At 39.3% G+C, this 12,054-nt stretch overlaps 1 protein-coding gene across 1 annotated transcript; it reads right to left on the bottom strand.

Moving 5' to 3' along the window:
- Positions 1-1,349: 1,349 nt before the first annotated feature.
- Positions 1,350-2,366, bottom strand: LOC138834473 (ral guanine nucleotide dissociation stimulator-like). The gene is made up of 3 exons (XM_070033051.1): positions 2,331-2,366; positions 1,752-1,971; positions 1,350-1,459 (listed from the first exon to the last, which is right to left on the bottom strand). Exons 2-3 carry the CDS (start codon positions 1,947-1,949, stop codon positions 1,418-1,420), a joined length of 240 nt encoding a protein of 79 aa, XP_069889152.1. The 5' UTR covers positions 1,950-1,971; positions 2,331-2,366; the 3' UTR covers positions 1,350-1,417.
- Positions 2,367-12,054: the final 9,688 nt, after the last annotated feature.

Genomic DNA, 12,054 nt, shown 5'->3' with positions numbered 1-12,054 from the left:
CACACAAATATATATTCATATAATTATAATAAAATTATATCACTACTTTCTCCAATAACATTTACACTAATGTTTTGTGCAAAAAACACTCAATTCTAAAACTTTAAATGCCTTTTTAGTTTGAAAAATCATATTGAATCTTATATATAATATAATATACTATATATAATATAAAGAATATAACATGTATTTACATATAACTGATTTAATTGTGGAAATTTTTTTTGATTTTGTGTTTGTTCATCTATGAAAGCCTTCTTTCTTCTATTGATGATGGCTTTTACTTTCCAGTATACATATCTCCTATATATTTTGTCAAATATTTTCAGCCCAAAGTAGACTTTTTATAATATTGGAGTCAAAATTTCCTTCCATATTTGCTCAACGCAAATGAATGCAATGAAAATGTATACAGATTTGAACTCATTATTGGAAGAGAGTCCCACTTAACACTGTAAGTATTGTGGTATTTGTCCCAATTTACAGAATAGCTTTCTAGGATATCTGATCTGCTATGTCCTAGACCTTTTGTAGCCACCTTATCACCCCATACAGGCATGGCCTGGCTTCCTAGTCACTCTTTTTGCATTTAACAGCTCCCATTATATCCAGTAGGCTCTCTTCTACAGCCCCCTGTCACTCTGCTTCCCCCGCTCCAGAACAGGTGTGCACGATTCTTCAGTTTGCAGGTTTAAAAAGAAATATATTTAGGATTCATGAATTCTAGAATATGTCAAAAACATTGTCATTTTAATAAAGTTAGAAAAATAAATAGAATGAACCTTTTACAAAAATCAGAAAAAAAAAAGAAAAATAAGGATTTTCTTAGGAAGGGGAGAAGGAATCTCAAAATCTAGATTGGCCTCTAAGTTGCCTTCAGGCAGAAATTCTGCCTCAGAGTCTTCAAAGGGATCTACTTCCTCATTAAAGACAGGATTTTCTTCCTGAGTCCAGGGAGGGACAGATTCTAATTTATCAACTGGAAATTGGATCCCTTGCAAGAGGAGAGATTGGTCTTGGTATTCTGTGAGGAAAGATTCCCTTTCCTCAAATGAATCTAGATTTTGGACCTCACTTATTGGTTTTCCTAAACGTAGACTGGGGTCATTTTCCATTAGCACACATTTAACCATCATATCAAGAAGTGTTTTTATTTTTTGACTGATTTAGAACTGATCTAGCTGGATTGTGAACATCAATGGAAGACATTCTGTATCGTCTTCTTCCTTGGTGGTATGTGTAGACACACCTGCATCACATGTGGGGTTCAGAATCAGTGGGATGTCCACAGGACTCAAAACCTACTTGGGCCTTTCTACAAATTGAAAAATACCCTCTACCTTCACAGGATTTCTGGAGATCAGCGATGGCTTGCAATCTCCATCAGTCACCATAGACGACATCACTGATGGGTTCTTTATCTGGAGTTCTGCAGAAGCTTCTCTACGGTGATGCAAACCTGAGAATGAAAATAGGTACAGGAGTCTTTGAGTAGACCCTCGTAGTTAAGGTGTCACTAAACTTCCAAGAGGATCCAATGGGAGAAGCAGTAGGATTTGAGTTGGGACTGAACACTGATGAGGAGGTAGGCTTTTTCTAATGAGTGTCTACTTCCAAGTTCTTTCAAAAGGAGAACAGACATTACCTGGCAAAGAATATCCATAAAAGGAAATTTTGCCAAGCTGGGGAGTACTAAGGGCTCTTGGCCAATCAGGCACATCCCTAGAGACTCAGGTTCCATCCCTACTCACAAGCTCTGAGGCATCTAAACAAGGACTTCTTCCTCTTTTTCTTTGTCTCATGGGTTTCTCCAGCTGGTCCAGAAAAATATGTAAGCGGAAGAGCAGGTCTGAAGAGGCCATGTTGAGCTTGACATTCTGTGTAAGTTCTTTCAGGGTGTCATTGTTCTTGGGCTCATAGAAATCATCAGGGTAGAAGTCCATCCACATAGGGAAGATGAAACAAACAAGACTGTGTGCAAATTGATTTTTGGGAAGTGGAAAGAGACTCCTGCAAGCAGGATGCTCCTCACAACCCACTTCTAGTAATTTCTCAAATATAATCCTCTAAAATTCTCCCTGTAATAGGAAGAGAAATTTGTTTCCCCACTGGATCTGACTTGCTACACACAGCCCTCCCTGTCATCCATGAGATTCCAAAAGCACAACCACAACCACAACTGTGTAATCTGCTATCCACTGAAGTGCCAAGCCTCAACCCCCTGGTGAAAATCACAACTGGTGTGCAAAGAAGAAAGTTGAGTTTGATTCAGAAACCTCAAAGATACCAAATTTTCAAGGATAGAATTCTTTGTGCCTGCGTCCACTTACTTCTTCACTTGTTCATCTTCTTCCCAGTTATGGTAGAAGGATCTGTACCAATGGGAGGAGAGAAGGAAGTTAACTCTATGCTTCTCCTTTTCTGAACTAACAGGACACACATAGGACTCGCTAAGTCCCACATGGTAATGTAAACATGACAGACAAAATTGTTGATATGTCTATACAACATCATGGTAATTCTGTGAAGATGCTTATGTGCATCTGTCCAAATAAATGCACAATGGCTCATGCCTCTAATCCTACTAATCCGGAGGGTGAGATATGTGAATCACAGTTTGAACCCAGTCTGGTTTGTAAAAATCTAAATATACTTATCTTCAATTAACCAGCCAAAGGCCAGAATTGGACCTGGGGCTAAATTGGTAGTGTGTTAGAAATGGGACAGCACTCAAGCCCCCAATTAAAGTAAAAGTTGCCTCCTTACTTCTGTCTATATTCCTTCAAAGGTCTCAAAGATAGTGATTTCCTAGGTGAGCGTGGACGTTGGGTGCCACTTGCTCCTTCCTTAAATCCTAGTCTCTCAGCAAGCAAATTACTAAGGCTCCACTAGCATATGAGGCACATGAAATATTCTGGCAGCCCAGTCCTAAGGAATTAGACAAGGACTGCACTTCTTTGTCTCAAGCCAATCTCCTTTGAGAAGACCCCAGTGAAACTGTCTCAGAGATATACCTAGTATTCCATTATTCTGCCAGGGGGTCTCATCAGCCCTGGGTTTGAAGGAGGAACACTAACTTTTTTTTGTTTGTCATGGGGCTTGAATTCTGGGCTTGGGTGCTATCCATCAGCCCTTCAGCTCAAAGGGAGCACTCTACTGCTTGAGCCACAGCACCACTTCTGGTTTTCTAGTGTTTTATTGGAGAGGAGTATCATGGACTTTCCTGCCAGGGCTGACCTTGAACCGTGAACCACAGATCTCTGTCTCCTGAGTATCTAGGATTACAGGTGTGAGTTACTGGTGCCTGGCTTAGGAACACTCACTTTTTTTGTTTGTCAGGGCTTGAACTCTGGGCCTGGGCCCTGTCCCTCAGCTCTTCAGCTCAATGCTAGCACTCTACCACTTGAGCCACAGCACCACTTCTGGCTTGTTTTCTGCTTATGTGGTGGTCAGGAATCGAACCCAGGTCCTCATGCATACAAGGCAAGCTCTCTATCACTGAGCCACCTTCCCAGCCCAAGAACACTCACTTTCAGAATATCCAGCAACTGCTCCATTGTCCTACACTCTGTGTAGTGGTGGAGGAAGTTTCCCACATAGAAGGGATCAGCTTTCTGGTAGGCAGGGACAAGGTCCATTACCAGAATTTCCAGAAAGCCTGAGTCCAGGCTCCATATATTATAAGGCACATTCAGGGTTTGGATGGACTCATTGTCACACTGAGGTGGTAAAAAAGAATGGATCTATGAAACATGGAAATGAGAGTAGACTTCAAACTGAGTAATTGTAGTAGAGTGGATTGAAAAGTGCACAGCAAATATTTTCTGTCTACACATATAAAAGCACATAAGAAGTTTCTAGTGTGGGCTAGGATGAGATTAAATAGGTTTTCTGTCATAATTATACCTGGCCTGAATTTCCCTGTAATTTCCTTGGTTTCTTCTTATAAAAAGTCCTGAGACATTGGATTCGTGGTTGGGCACTGATCGAATGTCTGCAGCATAGAGTGAGGCACTCACACCTCCCATGCTTGAGACCTGAGTCTCTTGACTTTGAAAACAGTACAGGAACATCTTTCTTGTTCCTGAGCCACAGGCCAAGTGAGCTGGCTTGAGCTAACTCTAGGTTACAGTTGCGTGGCTCTCAGAGTTCTATATTCTATTCCATTGTGAGTGAGGTAGTGTCATCTCTCAGAGCCCAATGATCTAAGCTGCTTGCTCACATAAGACCATCCCAAAGACAAACTGGAGGCTGAAATCTCCCCTCCCACATCACTTTATACACATGTGGACATTGTCAAATCCCAATAGTCTCAGCCTCAAAGAGCCCTTCCTAGGTCAGATCCAGGCCTTATTTGTCACTATTCCTCTCATCCTGCACAAATCATTTTGCCTCTCAGGGTCCCCTCGGCCTGCCATGTGCTTCTTGCATCTATTTTTGAAATCAACTTCCTAAGACATTATTAGGTTTTTGTTTCCTAATCTTGCTTGCCTTTGAAGCCCCAGTGTGCTTTCATCTGGAAAAAAAGGCAAGTTCTTAGCGGTGGGAAAATCAAACAAGTATTGGAAAACACATGTATTATTACACATATAGACAGACATTATTAAAGGTGTACATTCTTGTAAGATAAAAGAGTATTTTTGAATCTTTTGTCATATTTTATGACAGAGGGGAAGGGGAGAAGGGAAGAGGTGCATTGTCTTATAATTCAATGATTATTTTTTTTAAATAGTATAGTTGAAGGAATGTAAGATTTAAAGATAAAAACCGTGCTCCTGTTCTTTTTATAAGCTAGTCATTTATAAAGTATTCCTCACTAAAGTTTTGTCGTCTGTGTCCCATGAACTATCTTCCTCCATCAAAATAATCAAGGAAAAACCTTCACAAATAAGTAGACTGTTGTCCAATCTCTGGATAAGTATTTATGGTACAACTTTGCCTGGTAATTTGTGCGTGTACAAGTGTGTGGGAGTGTGTGTGTGTGTGTGTGTGTGTGTGTGTGTGTGTGTGTGTGTGTATGAATGTGTGTCTGTGCATATTTGTGTCTTAGGGCTTGAACTCGGGAGCTATATGACAATCCCACGCTTCTTTCCCTTGACCATGTTGCTCTACCAATTGTACTACAGTTCAGCTGCAAGCTTTTTTTTAGTGAACTAGAGAGGAGAGACTCATAAAATTTCCTGCTCAGGCTAAATGTCAAGTATCAACCTCCTGATTAGCTGGAGTTATAATTATGAGCCTCCATAACCTGGTGATAAAGCATTGTTAATGGAGGCAGTGGGATTGCAAGTTTCAGTCCGGCTTCAAGACACTATATCATAAAACAGCAACAGCAAAATCCTATAGCAAAATACAATAATAAGATGTAATTACAATACAATTTAGTCATATAGTCTGCTAGCATAACTTTCAGGAAACCTTGGTTTTAATCATTTAGCAACACAAAACCAAACAAAATGAGCTAATTTTAGGAGACTCTACGATTTTTTAAATTCCATCTTAATAATTTCAAGAAACAAGAAAAAATGCATACTTATGAGAATGTAAAAAGATTAAAAGATGGCAGATTATGAAATGAAAATTTCTACACTGCAGGAAAATTATTGTCATGGTGAATATATGGTGGTATTGTTATGGTGAACATATGATAATGTTCTTCAGAGCAGCAAGAGATAAATATATATTTACTACACATAGTCTAACTTGTCTATATCTATCAACATCCAATCTTCTAGTTCACATTATTAATGTATTCATGTTTATGGTATATTCGAAAAAGTGACTAGCAGAGTCAGGAAGTTACCAAAATACATTAGCTGCAATGTTTTAGGAGATAAACTTGCTAATTATATTGACTATTCTATATATTAAACATGTAATGTGTTACCATTTTATCTCTAAGTATGTACAAACACTACTTTAAAGTGAAACGGATTACAACAAGGTTTTGAAGGCATATGCCTGTAAAGCCAGCTAGTGGGGACATCATTTCAAGACCAATGAAGTTTTACCTGCAATGATCCCCAACCCCTGGCTGTGCATGATGGAATACTTCTATCACCCTGGTCCATGGGGAGGTGAAAGCAGGAGGATTTCAGTTACATGCCATACAAGGCAAGAACTTCCACATGGCTCCCTCTCAACCAAAGAAGGTTCAACACTGGCTAGCACCTATCTTCCCCACCTAGGTAAAAATAAAAATAAGAGCATTGTAGTATAAGAAACAAACAATATTAAATCATGCCAATGCAAAGCATCATGAACAACACACACTCAGTGTTTGTTTCTCATACCTTTATTCCTAACTATAGCTTGGATTATATATGTGAGCCAGAGACACTAAGCAGTTCATCATTATAAAATGACTGAGTGTCTGCTTTGACTCCAAGGTCTTTGATCCATTTGGAGTTGATTGTGGTGCAGGGTGATATATAAGGGTCTAGCTTTATTTTTCTACAAGTAGTAACCTAATTTTGGCAGCACCATTTACTAAAGAGGCTGTCTTTCTTCCATTCTTTTTTAAGCTACCTTATCGAAGTTTAAATGGCTATATGTCTGTAGGTTCATTTCGGGGATTTCAGTTCTATTCCATTGGTCCTGCGGTCTGTTCTTTTGCCAGTACCAAGCTGTTTGGATTACTATGGCTTTGTAGTAGAGTTTGAAATTTGGTATTGATATTCCTCCAGCACTGTTCTTTCCGTTAAGGATAATTTTTGCTATTTGAGGTCTTTTATGTTCCATATGAATTTTTGGATTACTTCATCTATTTCCCTGAAGAATGAGGTTGGAATATTGATTGGTACCGCTTTGAAGTTATAGATAGTCGTGGGAAGTATTGCCATTTTCATGATGTTGATCCTTCCAATTCAGGAGAATGGGAGGTTTTTCCATTTTTACATTGTTTTGATTTCCATTAACAGGTTTTTAAAGTTTTCAACATAGAGGTCCTTTACATCTTTGGTTAACTTAATTCCTAGGTATTTTTTGTGGTGCTATTACAAATGGAGTTGCTATCCTAATTTCAGCTACGCTTTTCTCATTGTTGGAATACAGAAAAGCCATTGATTTTTGAGGGTTAATTTTATACCCTGCTGCTTTGCCAAAGGTTTGAATCACCGTGAGTAGTTTAGGAGTGGAGTCCGTGAATAAGAGACTACCTAGGTCTCCTTGGCACACGCCGAAACTTTCTTAAGACACCCAGAAACACAATGAATCAAAGAAAGGTTAGACAAATAGGATTGCATGAAATTGCAGAGCTTCTGCATGGCAAAGGACATAGCTAGCAAGATCAATAGATCAACCACAGATTAGGAGAATATCTTCACTAACCACACAACGGACAAGGGTCTCATATCTAAAATATGCCTGGAACTCAAAAAATTAAAACCCCCAACAACAAACCCTCAAGGAAACAACTGCCCAATAAATAAGTGGGCTAAAGCCTTAAAGACATACTTCTCTGAAGAGGAAAGAAGGATGGCCAATAAACATATGAAGAAATTCTCAACCTCCCTGGCCATGAAAGAAATGCAAATCAAAACAACATTGAGGTACCACCTCACCCCAGATAGAATGGCTATAATCAAGAACTCTAATAACAACAGATGCTGGAGGGGATATGGACAGAAGGGAATCCTACTGCATTGTTGGTGTGTCTGTAAACTTGTATTACGGATGTTCATCAAAAGACAACACATAGAGCTCCCCTATGATCCAGCAATCCCAGTTTTGGGGTTTTACCCAAATGATCACAAGACCATACCAAAGCTACCAGCACAACTATGTTTATTACAACATTATTTACCATAGCTAAATGTGGAACCAACCCAGATGCCCCTTAGTAGATGAAAGAATAAGGGAAAATGTGGTCTATATACACAATGGAATTCTATGCCTCTATCAGAAAGAATGACATTGCCCCATTTGTTAGGAAATGGAAAGACTTGGAAAAAATTATATTAAGTGAAGTAATCCAGGCCCAAAGAAACATAAGTCCCTTGTTTTCCCTTATTTGCAATAACTAGTATATTTCCGAGACATGCAGAAAAGGTCAGATAAGTTGATGTTGGATGAGATATACCCCAAGTGAAAGATTCAAATATTTTTTTTCTTGCGATTGTTTCAAAGATATTCATAAGATGATTTCTTTGTTGTTTTGTATGTCCCTTCCCCACAGTACATCCACTGCTTTCACTGTATTTGATGTTGGTATAATTTGTGGAGGGGAAGGAAAAAACATATTTTTAAAAAAGGATACAGTTGGACCCATTGCAGCAATGAAATGTACAAGCCAATATTTTGAAAAACGAACTTTACAACTTTGGCCAGGAGGGGTGAGAAGTGGGGGTGGGCTGAGGAGGTGTGTGGTGGAGATAAGAAGGTATGGGAAGGGGAAACAAAGGACAGGGCACAATGCTTGATAAGAAATTTATTCAATAACGTGTCCATTTAATTGTAACTTCTCTGTATGTTATTTTCACAATAAAAAAAAAAAGTCTATGTGAAGCCAGGTGCCAGTGGCTCATGCGTGTAATCCCGGCTACTCATGAGCCTGAGACCTGAGTATAGCGTTCAAAGCCAGCCCAGAAAGAAAAGTTCCCATAAGACTCTTATCTACAATTAACAACTCAAAAGCTTGAAGTGGCTCCATGGCTCAATTGACCCAGTGCTAACTAACTTGAGCACAGAGTCTCAGAGTCAGTGCCCAGGCTAGGAATTCAAGCGCCACAACTGACAAAAAACAAACAAACAAACAAACATATAAATGTCTGAATTTCTTATGAATTAAAATGACAGCTCTGGTATACAATTCTACAGTCTACTACAGATTTCATTATATTTATGGTTAGAAAAAGTAGCAGCACTTGAATAAAGGACATTTTTTCATAAACTAGGGCAGATTGGTCTCTAATTAGAGGAAATTGCTGGGCTCATACATAATACTTTTGGTTGGTTTTTGTTTTGTTTTTAGGACAGGATGAGAAATCTTATTTCTACCAATGGCTATTTGGATATGTATGACATCATTCACAGGCCATGCAGAATTAATAGTAAAGACAGGACACAGTAAACTTTCAGTAAACTTATTTGTCTTTATGCAATATTCTGAATGATTTGTTTAGCTTATATTTCCCTATGGCCTATAGTTTCCTATTCCTGCCTTCCTCAAATACAAGCATGTTCCACCAATTCAGATTTGAGCCAGGCAATATGTAGTATTAGTGCCAAGAGGTAAGGAAAATTGTAACACAACCAGGAAAGCATGAAACCAACTCTATATTAGCTGGACACTGGGGACTCAGGCCTAATCCTAGCTACTCAGCAGGCTGATGATCACTGTTCAAAGCCAACTGGAGTGAGAAAATCTGTGAGACTCTTCTTTCCAATTAACAACCAACAACCATAAATGGAGCTGGGGCTCCAGAGGTAGAGTAGCCTTGCTTACAAAAAGTCAGAGGCAGGGGCTGGGAAAATGGCTCAGTGGTAGAGTGCTTGCCATGCATGCATGATGCCCTTTGTTCAATTCCTCAGCACGTCATAAGCAAAAAGAAAAAAACATAAGTGGTGCTGTGACTCAAGTGATAGAGCACTAGCTTTGAGCTGAAGAGCGAGGGACAGTGCCCACGCACAGAGTTCAGGACCCATGAACAGACCCCCCCCCAAAAAAAAATCAGAGGCAGCACCCAATCTTGAGTTCAAGCAGAAGGTCAGGCACAAAAACAAAAACATTCAACACACAAAAAAACCCAGAAACTGGAGAAAGCTCAGGAAAGGATGGCCTTGTCTACAAGACAAATGTAAACATTACATGAATTGTGAAATGGTAACCTCACTGTACAATTAGTAACAATTACATTTTTAAAAAATCTGAGAAATCCTGTAGCCATTGGCCTTTATGATGTGCATCTACTTTCTAGGATTTCAAAGTACCATCATCTGAGCTGGCAGCACACAGGTTGTAGCCCGGGGTGATTAGAAAATATGAAACCAGAGATCCTTTCATATTGTCCCGACAACTCTTATTATTTTAAGCAAAAAAAAAAAAAAAAAAAAAAAGGAAAGTAAAGAAAATAGATGTTATGGTTAATTAAGCTGTTATTAAAGATTCCTGGCAGAATTATAATGTTAAATGATGAGTTAATGCATGTGTTTTCTAGATACTGAACTCACATGTGTCACTGAAATATCCATGGATTCAGAACAAGAAATTCTGAAGTGTAAAGCATACTAATTAGTTGAATTTCATTAGGTAACCAATGAAGAGAACACAACACGGTATTAAGCCAGGTAAAGTTGTTTATTTACTGAACTGCTGCCCATGCCATACATGGTGGAAAGGCATGTACAAAAAATAGGGCGACCCAACCTCGGGCCTGGATGTATCTAGGCAAAGGATCGGATGAGGTGTGGCCAGGTAGGTGGAAAGACTAGCAATACTGGATCTGCATGTGACTTCAGGGCCTGGGATTCACCTCCAGTCAGATGGAAAGTGTGATCAGAGGCTGACCAGGTCGTGACTTAGTGGGAGGAGGAGGTGGCTGCCTCCAGGTGTGCCAGATACTTAGATAACACATAAAGGGTGGAAACTTAGCCAAGAAGTGAAAAGGCATCTGCATAGGGTCTGCATGGCCTGGGGCAGACCTAATATAAAATACACGTAGTACTGCCATGTGACTCCAGACTCTAAAAAATTCATTCTCAAACATTTTCTTTCTCTCTTTCTTTTTCTTTCTTTTTTCTTTTTTCTTTCTTCCTTCCTTCTTCCCTTCCTTCCTTCCTTCCTTCTTCCTTCCTTCCCTCCTTCCTTCCCTCTCTGTCTCTCTGTCTCTCTGTCTCTTTGTCTCTCTGTCTCTCTGTCTCTCTGTCTCTCTGTCTCTCTATCTCTCTGTCTCTCTGTCTCTCTGTCTCTGTCTCTCTCTGTCTCTCTGTCTCTCTGTCTCTCTGTCTCTCTCTCTCTCTCTCTCTCTCTCTCTCTCTCCTTTCTTTCACTCACCCTCTCTCTCTCTCCTACTTCAGTATTCTCAACTCTCAAATAATGAACACTTGCTGAGTTGAACTCACAGGCTGGGAAGAGTAGCTCAGTTAGTGAATGTGAACTTTAATTTAATGTTCCCTTATACCTCTACCACAGATCACTGGAATCAAATCATGAACACTCAGCAGCATGGCATATTAAGGCATTTAGGGGAGTAAAGCAAGCAAGCTCACTGCATTCTGTGAGGTCCAACCTAGGAAAGTGTGGCAGACTCCTCCCTCCTCTTGAACAATCTCAGCAAAGTTTCTGCATCAGGAGAGTTGACTGGCTCCATGTGAGCCAGTTACCTAAGTGGCACAGGTACTTGGCAGAGACTTAGTCTCTTGTTGAGCTTAAATTAATGTCATGTTTCAACATGATCCACTAATTTGTTGAGATTGGGACTTCCTAATTTTTTGGTTAGCCTATGTTCAAATGATGATCTATTTATTTCTGATTTCTAACCACGATTATAGATGTGAACTAACACATCAGACCACTCAAAGTCCTTTATCACACATGGAAGACATGAAGTTGATTTTCCAAAATGACATACAAGTTGACAGACAGCAAAAGTAAGTCCTTAATTTTGGTCGAGATGTGTTTTTAATGTGAAACAAAATTACTTAGCAAAATATCTGACTACTGTGATTATACTTGCAAACTTACCCTACATTTTTATATCAAATCACCTATATTAATCAATGATTAACTCAAATTACCTGTAATCATTTATTTCTGTCATATCTTTTAGAAGTAGGCAGAACTGGTGCTCACATCATAAAATAAAGTGGTAGAATTTGAGAGGATCACAGTTCTGAATCAGTCAAGGAAGGAAAAGAAACCCTCATATCAACCTACTAGGTAGGGATATTGGAATGCAATCATAATCCCTGCTTTGTGGGATGGGTGCAAAAATTGCTACTCTAGGAATAAAGTAACTTAAATGAGAAAGGATTGATGGAGTGGCTCCAGTGGTGGAGTACCTGTCTGGCAAACAGAACATTAAAACTCAAATCAACTTCCTAAAGATAAAATAA

The sequence above is a fragment of the Dipodomys merriami genome, unplaced genomic scaffold, assembly GCF_024711535.1.
Source record: "Dipodomys merriami isolate MVZ:Mamm:240054 unplaced genomic scaffold, mDipMer1.0.p SCAF_216, whole genome shotgun sequence".
In the NCBI taxonomy this organism is placed as follows: domain Eukaryota; kingdom Metazoa; phylum Chordata; class Mammalia; order Rodentia; family Heteromyidae; genus Dipodomys; species Dipodomys merriami.
The sequence above is the reverse complement of the archived record's forward strand: the minus strand, read 5'-3'. Positions and strand labels throughout refer to the sequence as shown.